The sequence below is a fragment of the Salmo salar genome, chromosome ssa06 (assembly GCF_905237065.1).
Source record: "Salmo salar chromosome ssa06, Ssal_v3.1, whole genome shotgun sequence".
Taxonomy (NCBI): Eukaryota; Metazoa; Chordata; class Actinopteri; order Salmoniformes; family Salmonidae; genus Salmo; species Salmo salar.
Window position 1 is genome coordinate 49411515 of NC_059447.1, and position 22114 is coordinate 49433628.

Genomic DNA, 22114 nt, shown 5'->3' on the forward strand with positions numbered 1-22114 from the left:
TCTGGGGAGGTGCGTCTGCTACAGCCGAAAGTCGGCGACTGGTGTGAGTTTTCCAACATCAAGGCTCAGTGCAACATGGGAGTGTTGCCATTGTTTCAAAAAAGTTTTATTTGTAATGTCGAAATAAACATGTCTCCAACTACCGTATCACACACACACAAACCATTTGTAAATATGTGTTTACATTGTACTATCAATTGGGGAGAGACTCAAATATCACATTGAATTTACATATCCACTGTATACATATGAATCGCAGCAAAGTTGCTTCCTGTTTCAGTCACATCTTTGGTCCCGTTTGCATGGGTCAAACAAAAACACTAATGATTGGTTGAAAATGTGTGCCTCCCAGAATGCAGGCGATGGTTGAGAGGCAACTGCAAAAAATTGAAGTCAACTGCAGTTGAAACTAAATGACCTTTGATCACATGGATGTCATGCAGTCGACATGTAGGCACATTTCGGCCAATTGTTATCCCCATAATGTAACGAACTTTGAAAGGTGGCGACCAACGATGGTCACAGAGTTGACAAAAGTATCCGCTTGAACACACCCATTCACTTTCAATGGAAGGAAAGCAAGAGAAGCGGAGTGGGCAGGGACCATTGACAGAAGGTTTTCACCAACAACTAATTTGGCAGGAGAATTTACAACCCCATTCATTTTCAACAAGGGCACACAGAGAAATGTGCAGGGGATTATGGGAAGGTGAGCGGGAACCCTGCTAGCTGTAGAAAAAGGTGAGCTCTGCTCTATTTTATGCAAATTTCAAGCGAAGCATTGGTGCAAAGCATTTGTCAAGAGGAGGCCGCCTCTGGTCAAAACCCACTGTGAGCGATGCGAACAGGGGCGAGGGAACTGAACAAAGTTGGGAAAGCTGAACGTTATCTTCATTAATATTGCGGTGTTGGTGACCAATCGAAGCAAACCATAGATTCCAACCCCTACCTGACCCAACCCCTACCCTACAGCTGACAATGGCTGTTGACACATAGCACAGCCTAACATACTTGTTGGTACCCACATGAGGGAGACTAACAAGGCGAGTGGCGCTTGTGAGCATGATGACTGAGAGAGCAGAACAGGGCAGGACTAAAGTTGCAGAAAGCTGAACTTCATTCAAATCCTCTGCAATGTTGCGACGCAAGTTACCAATCATAGCTCACCATAGCTTCCAACCCCGACTGGATTGGCTGGCAATGGCAGTTGACACTACCTAGCTCGCTTACACAGTATATACAGTGCATTCGGAAAGTATTCAGACCCCTTGAATTCTCCACATTTTGTTACGTTACAGCCTTATTCTAAAATGGATTAAATAGTTTTTTCCCCTTTATCAATGTACACACAATACCCCATAATGACAAAGCAAAAACAGGCTTTTAGACATTTTTTGCACATTTATTAAAAATAAACAAACTGATATCACATCTACATAAGTATTCAGACCCTTTGCTATGAGACTCGAAATTGCACTCAGGTGCATCCTGTTTCCATTGATTATCTTTGAAATGTTTCTACAACTTGATTGGAGTCCACCTGTGGGAAATTCAATTGATTGGACATGATTTTGAAAGGCACACACCTGTCTATATAAGGTCCCACAGTTGACAGTGCATGTCAGAGCGGAAACCAAGCCATGTGGTCGAAGGAATTGTCTGTAGAGCTCCGAGACAGGATTGTGTTGAGGCACAGGCCTGAGGAAGGGTACCAAAAAATGTCTGCAGCATTGAAGGTCCCCAACAACACAGTGGCCTCCGTCATTCTTAAATGGAAGAAGTTTGGAACCACCAAGACTCTAAGCAATCGGGGGAGATGGGCCTTGGTCTGGGAGGTGATCAAGAACCTGATGGTCATTTTGACAGAGCTCCAGAATTCCTCTGTGGAGATGGGAGAACCTTCCAGAAGGACAACCATCAGGCCTTTATGGTAGTGGCCAGACCGAAGCCACTCCTCAGTGGAGTTTGCCAAAAGACTCCTAAAGGACTCTCAGACCATGAGAAACAAGATTCTCTGGTCTGAAGAAACCAACATGGAACTCTTTGGCCTGAATGCCAAGCGTCACATCTGGAGGAAACCTGGCACCATCCCAAACGGTGAAGGTTGGTGGTGGCAGCAGCATGCTGTTGGGATGTTTTTTGGCAACAAAGACTGGGAGACTAGTCAGGATTAATGGAAAGATGAACGGAGCAAAGTACAGAGAGATCCTTGATGAAAACCTGCTCCAGAACGCTCAGGACCTCAGACTGGTGTGATGGTTCACCTTCTAACAGGACAACGACCCCAAGCACACAGCCAAGACAACGCAGGATTGGCTTCGGGACAAGTCTTGAACCACTTGAACCAAATCGAACATCTCTGGAGAGACCTGAAAATAGATATGTATCGAAGCTCCCCATCCAAGCTGCCAGAGCTTGAGAGGATCTGCAGAGAAGAATGGGAGAAACTCCCAAATACAGGTGTGCCAAGCATGTAGCGTCATACCCAAGAACACTTGAGGCTGTAATCACTGCCAAAGGTGCTTCATCAAATTACTGAGTAAAGGGTCTGAATACTTATGTAAATCTGATATTTCAGTTTTTTGTTATTAATTCATTTGGAAAAATTTCGACAAACCAGTTTTTGCTTTGTTATTGTGTGTAGATTGACGAGGAGGCAAAAAATTATTTAATCAATTTGAGAAAAAGGCTGTAACGTAACAAAATGTAGAAAAAGTCAAGTGGTCTGAATACTTTCCGAATGCACTGTATCACTTGTTGCCCTATCCCTCTGTACTGGTACAGATCTACTACTCACACCACTCCTTTCAGGATCCCTCCACCTTGACACATCTTCCTCTACTTTCTTCACTGTCTCAGCATACAACAATTTCTGCACAACTCTAACCCTGAAACTCAATCTTCCTCTCTCGCACTGGACATTTCTGATCCCCAGCCCCATGGGAACTCTTACAGTTAACACATACCACTACTTTCCCCAATGCTACACATTCCTTTGTCTCATGCCCTTCTGTACACTTCTCACACCTAGGATCCTCCCTCCTACACACTGATGAAACATTCCCATAAGCTTGACATCTGTAACAATGTAATTCCGGAACAAACGCTCGTACGGGATAACTTATATATCCTAACATCACTTTGGCGGGCAAAGACTCAACATCAAAACTCAAAAGAACAGACGACTTTTGTTTCACTACTCACGCTACCCTATCTGTGTTGCACTAAATGACAAGTATCATCTTCCCCTTCAGTTGATCAGCTTTCACATTTACAGCTACCCCAGTAATCACTCTTTTTCTTGAGAGCAAAACAATTCACATCTCTTGTCCCCATTTGTTTAACGCAGAGCACCTGCTCCCTCTGACCAGCAGAAACACAACAAATTATTACCAGACCACTTCTGGTTGCCTTCACCATTCCACAGCACCCAACTTTGTTTTCACCCACCATGAAACCACAAATGGATTAGCCAAAAGGCAAGGGTCCACTTTTTCAAAAAATGGCACTCCTACCGTCACAGACTCATCTTTATCCTGACCCTCTGTGCAAGCCTAGGAACTTCATCACACCTACCCCTTCCAAACTCTTCCATCACACCTACCCCTCACTCACTTCCATTTCTCCTCCTCTCTTCGATCCGGTGTACAACTCACTCTGCTTAAACTTTCTACCATTCTTCTTTAACAAACCATCTCCCATTTTCCACCATTTTTAACCAATTCAAGCTCACCCTCTTCCTCCCTCTCTCTCTTCGACCTCCTCTGCCTCTCTTTCCCCTCCATTCCTCCTCCGTATTCCAGAATATGTCCCCTCATGATAATACTGCACTTCTCCTGACATACACCTTGTTATTGCCCTCTCAAGGGATGCCATTTTTTGTGCTCAGCCTTAGCTCCTACTGTCTTTGCTAAGGTCTGCCGGACTTTGTGGTTCATTATGAGCAGACAATACACAGGAAGTCAAAACTTTCAGAATTTATTTTACCAGGTAAATTGACTGAGAACACATTCACAGCAACAACCTGGGGAATAGTTTCAGGTTAGAGGATGAATGAGCCAATTGTAAGCTGGGGATGATTAGGTGGCCATGATGGTCAGATTGGGAATTTAGACAGGACACCAGGGTTAACACCCCTACTCTTACAATAAGTGCAATGGGATCTTTAATGATCTCAGAGAGTCAGGACACTCATTTAACATCCCATCCGAAAGACAGCACCCTACACAGGGAAATCATTGCCCTGGGGCATTGGGATATTTTTTTTTAGACCAGAGGAAAGAGTGCCTCCTACTGGCCCTCCAAAACCACTTCCAGCAGCATCTGGTCTCCCATCCAGGGACTGACCAGGACCAACCCTGCTTAGTTTCAGAAGCAAGCCAGCAGTGGGATGCAGGGTGGTATGCTGCTGGCATAAATTCTACCAGTGAAATGAAAATGTGCTAGTTCTAGCTTGTGGTTTGGATAATTGTGATGTCTAGGATAAAAACGTCTATGATAAAAAGAGCCAGGCTGAAATTCCCCTTTAAAATAATGTGTCCCTATTATAATTTTTTTTTAGTTGTTGGCATATCCCTACTGTAGATCATTTGGGTCTTTATGCACTTTTCTACAAGCTTGCATGACTTCAGTTCTTAGTACGTGTCATTGATGGGAGTTGCTGGAGTACGAATGACAAACAGGAACTCATGCAAGCAGGCCGTAATAGTAGGAACGCTGAAGTGAGCGGTGCAGCCATATTGCCGCGCTTCGAGTTCAGCAGAGGGGAGTATCCGCGGCTGCAGCCTTGCCATAGAACCATCTCATGTCAAATCACACTTGCTCTGGTAAGACATTCTACAAAGTAACAATGTATATCGTTATTTATACATCCAATATTTATGTGAACGCGAGGCTGTTGAGCAGAATAGGGATGCCCACTACTTTGTTTCCGCACTTGTTGCAGTACTTCTGCTGCCTCTTCCCTATAAGGGGAAAAACATCTCCAACAGGTGTCTGGGATTATTATAGTGGGGATGTGGCTCGGTAGAAAGCTAGTAGTTGAAGATTATATAGATTGCATGTGTAAAAATGTATCCTTGATGTAACGGCTACATTTTAGTTGTATTATTCCTCCAGAATCCTAAATAATAGCCTATTCGAGTCGGGTCAAATAATTCACTTTTCGATAATATCATGACATTTTACAAAAAAAAATCGCTGATTAGCCGAGTAAGCTAGCTGTTTTAGGTTAGCTGTAGATTTGGGTTTGGTAGGTGGACTCAACATGTTTTCTTTGAACAGAACAAGCGAAAAAATCCCGACCATGCGCGTGGAACATTGTATCTATTTTAACACACGTCGTGCAGCCTAACCGAGTCGGATTTGTTACTTTTGAAATAGCAGTTTTGGGTATTATTAAATACCCAAATATGTGTATCTTCTTCAGAAGTGAATCAAGCTCCTGACTATCTTGTGATTCCAACTGATCAAATTGTTACACTTGTTGCGATTAGGGTCTGTTACAAATGTAAGTGTCTGTCCCTGGCGGATAGACTACTTTGTATCCGCTTTACACCCAGTAGTAGCCAAGATGAATAAGGAAAATATATATGTTGTACACGGTGCAGCATGTAGGCTACATCGAACGTCCCCCTCATCATTTTATCCAAGCAAGGTTCACACATTGATACAGTTGTGGTACTGAAGTAAGGATCACAGCTTGATGCAGTATTGGTACTCAATTAAGATATTTCCCGAGAAGGGTGGAGACTCTTTTTTAAAAAAAAAAAAAATATATTTTTTTACCGTATTTTTGTGATTTACGGGTGAGGCTCATTTAATCTAAACTTCCATATTTATTCATAATAATGACTCATACAGCTATATACAAGGGCCGCGTCAACCAATCTCTATTTCGCAGCAGCGTTTTAAAGAAGGAAAGGTAGTCCCGTTTGACTAAGTATCACCGGGGGTGGCTGAAACTCGTTTTTCCTCTTTCAGGAAGGCATTGTGGAAACGTCATCTAGTAGACTACCCGAGGTATTTGGAAACCAAAGTTACAGCTCCGCGCACAGACCCAGGAGAAGGAAACAACATGCCTAAAGCTGTAAGTATTGCTGTAGTTTTATTTATTTCAACGCTTTTCATGTATTCAGAGTGTTTCTGAGTTGCCTGAAACTATGCTTGGTAAGTATTGCCAGTCATGAGTCGAGATGGGAGTAACCCAGGCAAGCAAGATACTTATTGCCACGATGTCTACACGTGATGAGAGGAGGTATTCATGGCAGTCTAGAGATAGGGGCTATTTGTGCTATAAACATGTATCATGTTTCTATGATTTAATTTGTCGTGTCACACAACTTTGTCCTCACTTACAGAAATGCATTCTCCTGAATTGAGAATATTGAATGTGAGAATAAGAATTTGGCCTCTTGTAAGTGATCACACTGTCTGAATATATGTGGTTTCTCACATGAAGTTGTCATTTTCACTAAAGTCTTACTCTCACAACCTCTTTATTTGACCTAATGAAATATCTTAGCAGTGACCTACCTAGGTACACAACTACTCAGCTTTTTGTTGAAAATTTGTCTTTGAAAGCAATTCCCACAAGTGTTGCAAAACAATGGACTTTCATTACTTTAGCTAGAGAGGCAGTAAAGGATCATCTGACCAAAATGGCCAGGGAAATAAAACGTTTATTTGATTTATATGGAATATCACACCAGCCTCTAAAATCATGTGCTCTGCTTCAACTGAGACATTTCTACTTTGCTTTTCCTGGGGTGCTTATAGCCGTAATGGTGTGAGATCTAGAGAGAAGTTGCTTGTTGAACAGTACACTGTATTGTATTCACAGTTAGTCCCCCACTTGGCCAAGACACCCCCTAGTCGAAGACTCGAGGAGTGTTGTTGGTTTGTTTAGAAATTGCCCTAGGGTTGTTAAGCGCGTCACACTAAACTGGGAAGTAGCGACATCATCAGTGTGGTGCTGGCTGCATGACACAGTTGCACTTTCTGTCACTCCTCTGTTAGGCACAAATCTTGAAAACCTTGCCTAATGGCAGATTGATATCATGGAAAAGAAAACAATGAGGCATAATCCTTGATATACTGCCACTGGCTCACTTCTCTCAACATGAATAACTGAAACTTGAGAGTTAGAGCAAGGCATTAAATATAATAAAGGCAAGTTATTACAAAGTTTTAAGTCTATTTTTAGTGAACTTGGTCTTATTTTTTTGTTTTGACGTCAATCATTTTGCAACTCAAATTAATCCTCAAAATGCTGAGTTGTTTAATTCATAGCATTCGTTGGTCAACATAGGTGTTTATGTTTTGGCTGTGGCTGCTACACACTGACTGGAAGGGCTTTCTAGAAAACTGACAGGTAGTTTCACATGATTTTATTGAGATTCTGTATTGTGCTTTGTGATGCGAAGTCCTTTTTACTGTGAAAGGTACATATTAAACATTTCTCTATTATATAGAGCTAGTAGAGTAGGCTAGAGTTAATTTGGTTAAGAAGATAAATAAATCTGACAAAAGAAAGTTGAGCAGCTGAGATTGAGTTCCTGGTTTGGTCTCGCCTCTCTCTCTGGCTCGAGTTACACTTGTTAAAAGAACACATTATCACCAAGTGTGGGACAGTGTTCACTCCTTGGCTTTCCCTAAATCCTCTTTCTGTGCAGTCGCGGCCCCTTGAACATCCATGTGACAGTCAGACAACACACACACAGCCACACAAGCCGTGGCCTTAAAACCTCTTACAGCTCCGACAACACATACTGTATGGGTGTTCCCTCCTCCTGTCCGAAACCCATTGCTAACAATTTGTTCTCTTCAATAATTGATAATTCAATGATATAATGATGCCTGCTGTTACGGCTTCTGGGCATGTTACTCTGACTAGTCGTCATGTTAGCACTTACCACATCATTATATATTTAGACATTATATATAATGTAAATACTATAGTATTTATTTCCTAATATAAGTTAATACACTGTTTAGTCAACAAGTTGGCCAAGCTGAGGTACTGGGCCCCGGTCTGCAAAACAAATCCACATATTAGAGGTTTCAGTCCTAAATACCTTAATGAAAGGGGCTCAGTAGGGGGTGTATACTACCCCCTCGCCAGTCTCCATGGGACCTAGTGCAGGGAGGTAGTGCACTGCACGTCAGCAGGTTGCACCCAGCACATTGGTTGTTTATGGCTATATGGCTCCCATGACAACCCCACATTGCAACAGCCATGCAAACCATGCACGTGGTTAAATATTGAATGGTTCACAGCACAGGGGAATGCAGGTGATGATCACCATTGGGACCAACTCATTAACTAGTGAAGGGTGTTATATACTAGACAGTGGGGAAGTGAGAGGTACTGCAGTTACTTTATGGAGTGTTTGCTCCTGTAGGGCTACGCTGATGCAAACTGGTACGTGTTAGTTTGTTATAGGCAGGCAAGTATAGGTAAAAAGTTGGATAGCTCTTTGCATACAATATTAGTTGATTCATATATTTAGGTCCTTTTCGAGTCAGTTGGGAAGTTTGTCATCAGTCTACTTCTCTTGTGGTTTCAGAATAAGAATTGAAATGTGGGTCTTTGTCCAGTTTATTTTTAGCATTAATGTTATGTTTTCTGGTAACGTTCTGGTCGACTGATACTGATTTTTCAATGCTGATACCGATTTATTGGAGGACCAAAAAAAGCCGATACCGATTAATCGGACGATTTTATTTATATTTGTAATAATGACAATTACAACAATACTGAATGAACACTTTTATTTTAACTTAATATAATACATAAATAAAATCAATTTAGTCTCAAATAAATAATGAAACGTGTTCAATTTGGTTTAAATAATGCAAAAAGTGTTGAGGAGAAAGTAAAAAAGTGAAATATGTGCCATGTAAAAAAGCGAAATATGTGCCATGTAAAAAAACTAACGTTTAAGTTCCTTGCTCAGAACATTTGAAAGCTGGTGGTTCCTTTTAACATGAGTCTTCAATATTCCCAGTTAAGTATTAGGTTGTAGTTATTATGGGAATTATAGGACTATTTCTCTCTATACCATTTGTATTTCATATACCTTTGACTATTGGATGTTCTTATAGGCACTATAGTATTGCCAGCCTAATCTCGGGAGTTGATAGGCTTGAAGTCATAAACAGCCGTGTGCTTCAAGCATTGCGAAGAGCTGCAGGCAAACGCAGGAAAGTGCTGTTTGCATGAATGCTTGCGAGCCTGCTGCTGCCTACCACTGCTCAGTCAGACTGCTCTATCAAATATTAAATCATAGACTAAATTATAATATAATAAACACACAGAAATATGAGCTTTTGGTCATTAATATGGTCAAATCCGGAAACTATCATTTTGAAAACAAAACGTTTATTCTTTCAGTGAAATACGGAACTGTTCTGTATTTTATCGAATGGGTGGCAACCCTAAGTCTAAATATTGCTTTTACATTGCACAACCTTCAATGTTATGTCATAGTTATGTAAAATTCTGGCAAATTAATTACGTTCTTTGTTAGGAAGAAATGGTCTTCACACAGTTCGCAACGAGCCAGGTGGCCCAAACTGCTGCATATACCCTGGCTCTGCTTGCACTGGAATGCAAGAGAAGTGACACAATTTCCCTACTTAATATTGCCTGCTAACATTAATTTATTTTAACTAAATATGCAGGTTAAAAAAAATCCACTTATGTATTGATTTTAAGAAAAGCATTGATGTTTATGGTTAGGTACATTGGTGCAACGATAGTGCTTTTTTCGCGAATGCGCTTTTGTTAAATCATCACCCATTTGGTGAAGTAGGCTGTGATTCGATGATAAATTAACAGGCACTGCATTGATTATATGCAACGCAGGACAAGCTAGTTAACTAGTAATATCATCAACCATGTGTAGTTAACTATGTTAAGATTCATTGTTTTTTATAAGATAAGTTTAATGCTAGCTAGCAACTTACCTTGGCTCCTTGCTGCACTCACGTAACAGGTGGTCAGCCTGCCACGCAGTCTCCTCGTGGATTGCAATGTTATCGGCCATAATCGGCATCCAAAAATGCCGATTTACCGATTTTTGTTATGAAAACTTGGAATCGGCCCTAATAAATCAACCTCTAGTTCTGACTGAATGCCTTCACTAACTTGCATGAGATCAGATGTCAGTTTCAGTTTGCCTGTGTTTGCATGCATACGTACAGTGAGGGGGAAAAAAAGAATTTGATCCCCTGCTGATTTTTTTACGTTTGCCCACTGACAAAGAAATGATCAGTCTATAATTTTAATGGTAGGTTTATTTGAACAGTGAGAGACAGAATAACAACAAAAAAATCCAGAAAAATGCATGTCAAAAATGTTATAAATTGATTTGCATTTTAATGAGGGAAATAAGTATTTGACCCCTCTGCAAAACATGACTTAGTACTTGGTGGCAAAACCCTTGTTGGCAATCACAGAGGTCAGACGTTTCTTGTAGTTGGCCACCAGGTTTGCACACATCTCAGGAGGGATTTTGTCCCACTCCTCTTTGCAGATATTCTCCAAGTCATTAAGGTTTCGAGGCTGACGTTTGGCAACTGTCACGGGTATCGTAGGGATTGGACCAAAACGCAGCGGGAACGTGTAAACTCATCTTCTTATTTTATTAAAGAAGGAAAACAAAAAACACGTATACAAAAACAACAAACGACACTAAACAGTCCCGTCAGGTGCACGAACACAAAACAGGAAACAACTACCCACAAAGCCCATAGAAAAAACACCCCTCTTAAATAGGACCTTCAATTAGAAGCAACGAGGAGCAGCTGCTTCCAATTGAAAGTCAACCCAATAAACACCACATAGAAATAGACATACTAGAACTAACATAGCCCAACAAACCCCGAAACACTCTAAACAAACACCCCCTGCCACACCCTGATCAAACTACAATAACAAACAACCTCTTTTACTGGTCAGGACATGACAGCAACTCGAACCTTCAGCTCCCTCCACAGATTTATGGGATTAAGGTCTGGAGACTGGCTAGGCCACTCCAGGACCTTAATGTGCTTCTTCTTGAGCCACTCCTTTGTTGCCTTGGCCGTGTGTTTTGGGTCATTGTCATGCTGGAATACCCATCCACGACCCATTTTCAATGCCCTGGCTGAGGGAAGGAGGTTCTCACCCAAGATTTGACGGTACATGGCCCCGTCCATCGTCCCTTTGATGCGGTGAAGTTGTCCTGTCCCTTTAGCAGAAAAACACCCCCAAAGCATAATGTTTCCACCTCAATGTTTGACGGTGGGGATGGTGTTCTTGGGGTCATAGGCAGCATTCCTCCTCCTCCAAACATGGTGAGTTGAGTTGATGTCAAAGAGCTCCATTTTGGTCTCATCTGACTACAACACTTTCACCCAGTTGTCCTCTGAGTCATTCAGATGTTCATTGTCAAACTTCAGACGGGCATGTATATGTGCTTTCTTGAGCAGGGGGTTTCAGTCCTTCACGGTGTAGTGTGTTACCAATTATTTTCTTGGTGACTATGGTCCCAGCTGCCTTGAGATCATTGACAAGATCCTCCCGTGTAGTCCTGGGCTGATTCTTGCATGGACCCCCAGGCCGAGGGAGATTGACAGTTCTTTTGTGTTTCTTCCATTTGCGAATAATCGCACCAACTGTTGTCACTTTCACACCAAGCTGCTTGTCGATGGTCTTGTAGCCCATTCCAGCCTTGTGTAGGTCTACAATCTTGTCCCTGACATCCTTGGAGAGCTCTTTAGTCTTGGCCATGGTGGAGAGTTTGGAATCTGATTGATTGCTTCTGTGGACAGGTGTCTTTTATACAGGTAACAAACTGAGATTAGGAGCACTCCCTTTAAGAGTGTGCTCCTAATCTCAGCTCGTTACCTGTATAAAAGACACCTGGGAGCCAGAAATCTTTCTGATTGGAGAGGGGGTCAAATAAATGCAAATCAATTTATAACATGTTTGACATGTGTTTTTCTATTTTTTGTTGTTGTTGTTGTTCTGTCTTTCACTGTTCAAATAAACCTACCATTAAAATTATAGACTGATAATTTCTTTGTCAGTGGGTAAACATACAAAATCAGCAGGGGATCAAATACTTTTTTCGCTCACTGTGCGTGTGTGTAGTGGTTCCCACTCATTCCACTCTCTGTTAGTCTGGGCGTGTTATCTTAGGATTTCCATGGCCGAGCAGCCATGGAAACATCAGCTGGAGTGGTGTAAAGCTCACCGCCATTGGACTCTGGAAACGTGTTCTCTGGAGTGATGAATCACTCTTCATCAAATGTTATAGGTCACATACACTTGTTTAACAGATGTTATTGCGGGTGTAGCGAAATGCTTGTGTTTCTAGCTCCAACAGTGCGGTAAAATCTAACAATTTCACAACGGTACACACAAATCTAAAGGAATGGAATTAAGAATCTATAAATATTTTGACGAGCAATGTCGGAGCGGCATAGACTAAAATACAGTAGAATAGAATACAGTATAGACATATGAGATGAGTAATGTAAAATATGTAAACATTATTAAAGTGACCATCTGGCAGTCCGACGGACAAATCTGGGTTTGGCGGATGCCAGGAGAACGCTACCAGCCCCAATGGATAGTGCCAACTGTAAAGTTTGGTGGAGGAGGAATTATGGTCTGGGGCTGTTTTTCATGGTTTGGGCTAGGCCCCTTAGTTCCAGTGAAAGGAAATCTTAACTACAGCATAAATGACATTCTAGACGATTATGTGCTTCCAACTTTGTGGCAACAGCTTGGGGAAGGCCCTTTCCTGTTTCAGCATGACAATGCCCCTTTGCACAAAGCGAGGTCCATACAGAAATGGTTTGTCAAGATTGGTGTGGAAGAACTTGACTGGCCAGCACAAAGCCCTGACCTCACCCCATCGAACAGCTTTTGGGATGAATTGGAACACCGACTGCGAGCCAGGCCTAGTCACCCAACGTCAGTGCTCGACCTCACTGATGCTCTTGTGGCTGAATGGAAGCAAGTCCCCGCAGCAATTAAGGATGCACCAATATGACATTTTTTGTCCAATACCGATATCTGATATTTTCCTTGCCAAAAAAAAACGATACAGATTATTTTAAAATTTTCGCAGTCTTTTTTAAGCATTCTAGCACAGTTGAAACAAAGTGTAATATGTTCATTTGTTCAGTTAGGAACAGATTGTTTAATAACTTGTAAATTAGAAAAACTACACATCATGAATGTATTTTATCGCACAACAGATATTCATGACAAATATCTTAGCTGCCCTCATTACAAAGATGGTTAAGTTGTTGGTGGCTCTTCTTTACTATCCAAACTTAAATGATTTGAAAGAAATATTGGTTTTAACTAAAATGCAGTTAGTCATTTCAGCTTTAACTGTTTAAAAAAATGACACTCTAGGCTGTCATAAACTGCTATAAATGGCACATCTTAAACTTCAAGTGTGCGTGACTAGTAAAATGAGAGCAACTTTTCAAACACCTGCTTTGTTTTACATTAAATGAAAATCTTGACCAATACCGGCCATGAATGACTGGCCTCTTCTGTTGTGGGTCCTCTTCTTTGGTGCGCACTGTCACTGTGTCTGTTTCCATCTTGTCCAGCTGTGCCTAACATTTCACGTAAACCCTTTCTTGTCTGCATCGAAGTAGCGATCCTTGTACCTAGCATCGAGCAGTAAAGAGGCTCAGAGAGAATGCCACCGAATCACTTGTTCACAGCGTCTAGTAGAGTACTTTTGCAAGTTTTAACCCCACGGTCTATGTCGGCACTTTTGTTTAGAAGGCGCTTCAATGCCATGACAGAGGGTATCACATCTGCTACAGAGGGTATCACATCTACTGCAGACGCAGTTGAAGAGCTTATTTCTCGAGTCAGTTGTTCGAATGGAGCTAGGAGTGTTTTCATGTTTTCAATGAGTCCTCTGATTTGTACTGATTGTTGAAGGTAACTCAGTCAGCTGTGTACACGCCAAGCACTCGTTTTTGTTCCAGCAGGCTCTCTCCATCATGTAAAAAGTACTTTATCTGGTGGAAACGTCTTGCTTAAGTTTTCACACCAAGCTGCTCCTGTATTGCTCCTGTATGCTAGATGTGAGTGTTTAAAATGACCCACTATCTTCCTACCTGTTGCCACTGTGTCAGATATGCTGCGTTGGGTCAAAACACCTTAGTTCACAGCCAGTTGCAGCGTGTGCCATGCATGGCAAACTGGTGACTCCGCATTCTTCCAAAACCTTTTATCACGTTACGTGCATTATCACGTAGCACAGCGTGTACTTAGTTCGTGGGGATTTTCCAAGTTTCAAACATCTTCTCAAATGCCATTTTTAAATGGCAGCAGTGGTATGCGAACCAGTACATTCTTGAGCATGTAAAAGTTTTAGAACAACAACTCGTTCAAGGGTTTTTCTTTATTTTTACTATTTTCTACATTGTAGAATAAAGTGAAGACATCAAACTATGAAATAACACAATGTATGGAATCATGTAGTAATAAAGTGTTAAACAAACAAATCAAAATGTGTTTCAGATTCTTAAAGTAGCCACCCTTTGCCTTGATGGCAGCTTTGCACACTCTTGGCATTCTCTCAACCAGCTTCACCTGGAATACTTTTCCAACTGTCTTGAAGGAGTTCCCACATATGTTGTTGGCTGCTTTTCCTTCACTCTGCAGTCCAACTCATCCCAAATCATCTCAATTGTGTTGAGGTCTGGTGATATTGGAGGCCAGGTCATCTGATGCAGCACTCCATCACTCTCCTTCTTGGTCAAATAGCCCTTACACAGCCTGAAGAATCTCATGTTTTGATTTTAACACTTTTTTTTTTTGGTTACTACATGATTCCATATGTGTTATTTCATAGTTTTGATGTCTTCATTATTATTTTACAATGTAGAAATTAGTAAAAATAAAGAAAACCCCTTGTATGAGTAGATGTGTCCAAACTTGACTGATACTCTGTGTGTTTTATATTTATTTACATTTTAGTCATTTTAGTCATGGTCTTATCCAGAGCGACTTACAGTAGTGAGTGCATACATTGTCCTACTTTTTTTTTGTACTGGTCCCCCATGGGAATCGAATACAGAACCCTGGCGCTGCAATTGCCATGTTCTACCAACTGAGCTAAACGGTACCGGATTCCAGTCCATTTCCTCCACTTAGCTGATCCGGTGTCAGTTGAACTTTGTCGTCAGATGGAAGATTACTATCTGGCTCCTTTACACAGCTCATCTGGAGTCAGTTTGACTCTGTGCAGTCTGGGAGCTGGGGTCCATTAAAATTCATAGTGGTGCAGGAGAGGGACCACTGGTGAGGCCCAGCTGAAAAGGGATCTTTGTTTTGCTGTGTAAATGGAGTTTTCTTTTCCCTCTTTTTTTCCCTTGCTATTTTGGATGCTGTTTCCCATAGGAGCTCCTCCCCTCCAGGTTTGGTGGTGATAATATCAGTCCTGGGTTGTGTTCAATATGGGGAAAAGCATTTTGAAATGGAGTGAAATGAGTAGGTACTTACTAAATTTGTCTAATAACATGATAATTTTCTGTTGCAACACATTTTGCTAGTTTGCCCTACTGAACAACTCCTCTTGAACTTCTACCACTCCTATTGTTTGGACTCCTACATGCAGACGAGTCCAGTCACAACTGCAAAATGGGGCTGCCCACAACAATATGTAGATTAGGCTTTTCCGACGCAAAGAAAAATAAACAACCTTTCATGCGCTTTTCTCTTGTAGTCAATTCACGTTCACTTTGAATTGTTCTTTCTATGGAGTAATTGATTTGGCCATATCTACTGCCATAGTCAAGTCAGTTATTATGTATAGGCTCAGTATGTTGCCTGAGGCAGCTAGTCATCATGGCAGTGAGTAAACAGTCCGGTCAGAGCCCAGGCCCCAGCCCAGAAGACATCCCGTTAGGCCGTTTCCAGTGGGCGTCATTGTTTGCTCACTTCAATTTCTCCAGACCAGCTGCTTGAGGAGGAAATGGTAGACTGCAGGCCATGAGGCGAGTAGAGTACTGCCGAGGCGAGCCTTACTCCCTCTACCCTTGGCCTGCAGCCATCCTCCCTTGCCGCCAGCTAACACACCAGTACCACCTTGAGCAGATCAACAGAAAGAGACCAGACCATCACCACCAGAACCAGAGGAGTGGAGGAAGGACCAAAGACACCAACCTACACCTGGAGTGAGCATCCCACAGAAGGGTGCCTCCATTGAACTCTGTCACGGGCTACCAGGTGTGTCTGCTTGCTCTGAGGCTGTCCATCCTCCCCCTGCAGGACCGGAGCAGACCAGTGACCAGACAACCCCCAAGACTCAAACCGGACAGTTTCTCCTCATCTCTTCATTGAAAGACTCAATCATGGATACTCTTACTGACAGTTGTGGCTGCTTCACGTGATATATTTTCTCTACCTTCTTGCCCTTTGTGCTGTTGTGTGTGCCCAATAATGTTTGTACAATGTTTTGTGCTGCTGTTGTGTTGCTACCATGCTGTGTTGTCATGTGTTGCTGCCATGCTACTTACTGTATGTTATCTTAGGTCTCTCTTTATTCAGTGTTGTGGTGTCTCTCTTGTTGTGGTGTGTTTTCTTATATATTTTGATTTTATTCTTAATTCCAGCCCCCGTCCCCGTAGGAGGCCCTTTTGGTAGGTCGTCATAGTAAATAATAATTTGTTCTTAACTGACTTGCCAAGTTAAATAAATAAGTAAAAAGAGCCTCAATGGCATTCACAATGGCCAGGAGATGACAGAATACCCCAAAGACTCTGCTAGCAGCAGTCTCCCTCATACCGGAGTCCACACACATCTCTATAGGGTTGTCAGTGCACACCAATAACCTGGGTAAATACTGTAGGCCTCGTTTTCTCAACTGAAACATTAGACCTAGAAGCGAAAGGTGTTGGACTAGGGTTTGTTAGTGAGCTTACAATGCTGATATTGTAATGAATATTATATATTGTAGCAGGAATTTAATCGTGATGAGAACTAACCTACATGGGATTAAAGTCTTTGAAAGACTACAAACTTGACGTCATGCCTGATTCATGGAAATCAGAGGGCGCTCTCATTGCGACATACAATATTTTAAAAAACCATTTACCTCAGTGGACCTCCTTAAGCAGGCAGTCATGCCAGGTTTTTTCCTGGTCAAAAATGGGTGTAAGTGGTGGGTGTGACAGGGGGCGTGGCAATGGGCTCGGTCAGCGCAGCTCTATTTAAACATATATTTTTTATCCTGCAATTCTACACATTTCTCCATGGAGCTGAGATGCATTTTAGCAATTTTAAAGCCAATTTCCTGCAATTCTACACATTCTGCCATGGAGCCGAGGAAAAATGTTGCAGTTTTAAAGCAATTTTTTTTTTAATTTTTTTATTTATTTATTTTTAATTAAAAATAAAATTTAAAGTTTACATTTTTTTAAATTACGCATTTTGCCATGACTAATGTTGTTCTTTTGCTTAAACATATAACAAAATCAATACCGGTAAATTCATTGTTTTACAGACCGAAATAGCTCATGAAACATGTAACGTGTTGGTTACGTTTTATATTTTTGTTGCGTTTTATATTTTTGTGACTTAGGAGTCCATAAACATTCCTGCATGCTCACCTCATAAGGCAGGCCTAAAAAATAATGACTTACCATGTTCGTGCGGCATACAGTAGGTCAGTCTTATCAATTATTAAACGAAGAACGGAATGGCATACCTTTTCTCTCAAAACGGAAGTGAATGGATGGCTATTGTCCAATACAGGCTAAACTCCTGATTAGCTGGTCTGTGTTGAGGGGTTATGACACTGTTGCCTCTCCACCTATCGCTATCTCCGTTAGGGGTTCCCTTCTAAAATCAACCATGTTCCTTTTACTGTAACTAACTACAGCTGCTATGGCATCCCTCGGAGTCTGTTTCCTTTCTAGGTTTCTTTCGATGTTCCTGCCTTCTAGGGAATTTTTCCTAGCCACTGCTGTTACTCTTTCGGGTTTTAGGCTGGGTATCTGTAATGAACTTTGTGACAACTGCTGATGTAAAAGGGGCTTTATAAAATACATTTAATTGAATTTGACTATAGGCCTACATGTGCAGTAGGGTTTTCACAACCATACACCAGTTTACCACACTTGGTTAGTGTGAAACGCCTCGTGATTTTCACACTCAGTTCCCTCTGATCAGTCTTTCTGTCTATTACGAGGCATAGACCTTTATTTATTTTATTTTATTTAACTAGGCAAATAAACATGGTCTGTTTAGTCTGTACATATCATCCCCGTTGAAGTACAGTACATTTATTTTTTTGTACATTTACTCTACAGCTGCTCATTCATTGTTACTTCCTAAAGCGTTTGAACAGCTACAGTTGAAGTCGGGAGTTTACATACACTTAGGTTGGAGTCATTAAAACTCGTTTTTCAACCACTCCACAAATTTCTTGTTAACAAACAACAGATTTGGCAAGTCGGTTAGGACATCTACTATGTGCATGACACAAGTCATTTTTCCAACAATTGTTTACAGACAAATTATTTCACTTATAATTCACTGTATCACAATTCCTGTGCCTTTAATCAACTTGGAAAATTACAGAAAATGATGTCGTGACTTTAGAAGCTTCTGATAGGCTAATTGACAACATTTGAGTCAATTGGAGGTGTACCTGTGGATGTATTTCAAGGCCTACCTTCAAACTCAGTGCCTCTTTGCTTGACATCATTGGAAAATAAAAAGAAATGAGCCAAGACCTTGTTGTTGTTGACCTAGACAAGTCTGGTTCATCCTTGAGCACAAATTCCAAATGCCTGAAGGTACCACGTTCATCTGTACAAACAATAGTGCGCAAGTATAAACAGCATGGGACCATGCAGCCGTCATACCGCTCAGGAAGGAGACGTGTTCTGTCTCCTAGAGATGAACGTACTTTGGTGCGAAAAGTGCAAATCAATCACAGAACAACAGCAAAGGACCTTGTGAAGATGCTGGAGTAAACGGCTACAAAAGTATCTATATCCACAGTAAAAAGAGTCCTATATCGACCTAACCTGAAAGGCCGTTCAGCAAGGAAGAAGCCACTGCTCCAAAACCGCCATAAAAAAGCCAGATTACGGTTTGCAACTGCACATGGAGACAAAGATTGTACTTTTTGGAGAAATGTCCTCTGGTCTGATGAAACAGAACTGTTTGGCCATAATGACCATCGTTATGTTTGGAGGAAATTGGGGGAGGCTTGCAAGCTGAAGAACACCATCTCAACTGTGAAGCACAGGGGTGGCAGCATCATGTTGTGGGGGTGCTTTGCTGCAGGAGGGACTGGCGCACTTCACAAAATGGATGCAGTCATGAGGAAGGAAAATTATGTGGATATATTGAAGCAACAGAACATTTGTGGGCAGAACTGAAAAAGCGTGTGCGAGCAAGGAGGCTTACAGACCTGACTCAGTTACACCAGCTCTGTCAGGAGGAATGGGCCAAAATTCACCCAACTTATTGTGGGAAGCTTGTGGAAGGCTACCCAAAACGTTTGACCCAAGATTAACAATTTAATTGCAATGCTACTAAATACTAATTGAGTATATGTATGTAAACTTCTAACCCACTGAGAATGTGATGAAATAAATAAAAGCTGAATAAAATAATTCCCTCTACTATTATTCAGACATTTCACATTCTTAAAATAAAGTGATCCTAACTGACCTAGAACAGGGCATTTTTCCTTGGGTTAAATGTCAGGAATTGGGAAAAACTGAGTTGAAATGTATTTGGCTAAGGTGTATGTAAACTTCCAACTTCAACTGTATCTCTCTTTTACTAAATAGTAAATACTAATGTTTTTGTTACTAATGTCTTTCTGTCATGTCTCTCTCTCCTCAGGTCAATGTTCGCGTCACCACCATGGACGCTGAGCTGGAGTTTGCCGTTCAGCCCAGCACCACTGGCAAACAGCTCTTTGACCAGGTCAGGGTTAACAGTACACTAATGACTGTCATATTAACACAGATGTAGGCTCTTAACTTGAGCCAGTTTGCTACAGCAGGAAAATAACCTTGCAGAAATGTGGATTATAATTAATTAACTTTTTTTTTAGGGGTCGATCATTTTCTTAAGGTAAAATCAAGTCTGAAACGTCAAAGTGGAATATACATACTACATGTTTTAACCTCTATGGGCTAGGTGGGAATCTGCGTTTACTTACTCAACAGCCAGTTGAATCCTGTGGCGCGTTATTCAAATCCTTAGATATGCTATTACTTCAAAAAAAAATTTAAATGACTATTTTACACCATTTTAAAGATAAGACTCTCGTTAATCTAACCACACTGTCCGATTTCAAAAAGGCTTTACAACGAAAGCAAAACATTAGATTATGTCAGCAGAGTACCAAGCCAGAAATAATCAGACACCCATTTTTCAAGCTAGCATATAATGTCACATAAACCCAAACCACAGCTAAATGTAGCACTAACCTTTGATCTTCATCAGATGACAACCCTAGGACATTATGTTATACAATACATGCATGTTTTGTTCAATCAAGTTCATATTTATATCAAAAACCAGCTTTTTACATTAGCATGTGACTAGCATGTGACTAGCATTCCCACCGAACACTGCCGGTGAATTTACTAAATTACTCACGATAAACGTTCACAAAAAGCATAACAATTATTTTAAGAATTATAGATACAGAACTCCTCTATGCACTCGATATGTCCGATTTTTAAAATAGCTTTTCGGTGAAAGCACATTTTGCAATATTCTCAGTAGATAGCCCGGCATCACAGGGCTAGCTATTTAGACGCCCGGCAGGTTTAGCACTCATCAAAGTCAGATTTACTATAAGAAAAATGTTCTTACCTTTGTTGTCTTCGTCAGAATGCACTCCCAGGACTTCTACTTCAATAACAAATGTTGGTTTGGTCCAAAATAATCCATCGTTATATCCAAACAGCGGCGTTTTGTTCGTGCGTTCTAGACACTATCCTAAAGGCTAAATAAGGGTGACGAGCATGGCGCAATTCGTGACAAAAGAATTCTAAATATTCCATTACCGTACTTCGAAGCATGTCAACCGCTGTTTAAAATCAATTTTTATGCCATTTTTCTCATAAAAAAGCGAAAATATTCCGACCGGGAATCTGCGTTTAGATAAACAGACAAAGGAAAACAAAGCATTCGGTCGAAGCGGGCACGCGCCTAAGCCCATAGTACTCTGAGTGGCCACTTGCCAAAAGCGATAAAGTGTTTCAGCCAGAGCCTGCCTCGATATCGTTCAACGTTTTCCCGGGCTCTGAGACCCTATGGAAGACGTAGGAAGTGTCACGTTATTGCACAGATCCTGAGTCTTCAATAAAAAGAGCCAAGATGAAACACTACTTCTCAGACAGGCCACTTCCTGCTTGAAATCTTCTCAGGTTTTCGCCTGCCATAGGAGTTCTGTTATACTCAGACACCATTCAAACAGTTTTAGAAACTTTGGAGTGTTTTCTATCCAAAGCCAATAATTATATGCATATTCTAGTTACTGGGCAGGAGTAGTAACCAGATTAAATCGGGTACGTTTTTTATCCAGCCGTGTCAATACTGCCCCCTATCCCCAACAGGTTAAATGTCCTGCAGGAAAGTTCTCCTGGAACAGGGTAATCAAATTAAGATCCTACATCTGTTGCCATATGTTTGGTATTGTTATCAGTAGTAACAAAACCCGTACCAACACCACAAGTATGTATAACAGGTTTTTACTTTTGCAATAATTCTCCATTACAGTAATAAGACAATCCATTTAGTGTGTGTTTGTTTGTGTGTGTGTGTGTGTGTGTGTGTGTGTGTTGGTCCTGCTCCAGTGACCCACCCTGAACCCTACTCCCCCACCTCTGTCTTCATACCTTCAGGCATGTCCTGTCCCCACACACACTCATTAATATATTATCTCAAGGAAGGTTTCAAGAGATTTTAACTGGAACTGTTCTTATCAGACCTTCCCTTCTCTCCTGGAGCTATGACGACCAGGAATGGTGCTGTGCTAAGAGCCAAGAGTTTACTGAAACTGATTAACGGTAGTGTGAGAAAATGGAGTATGATGAAAGTCTTTAT

General features: G+C 41.3%; 1 protein-coding gene across 1 annotated transcript in view; it reads left to right on the top strand.

The window, feature by feature from the left end:
* The first annotated feature begins 4641 nt into the window (after positions 1-4641).
* The window catches only part of LOC106607585 (ezrin), a 63908-nt gene continuing 46435 nt past the window's right edge, over positions 4642-22114 (top strand). Inside the window, exons 1-3 of the mRNA XM_014204663.2 lie at positions 4642-4826; positions 5983-6088; positions 19895-19978. Of these exons, the coding sequence (XP_014060138.2) occupies positions 6077-6088; positions 19895-19978 (96 nt within the window). The 5' untranslated portion in view covers positions 4642-4826; positions 5983-6076. The remainder of the gene's footprint in view (positions 4827-5982; positions 6089-19894; positions 19979-22114) is intronic.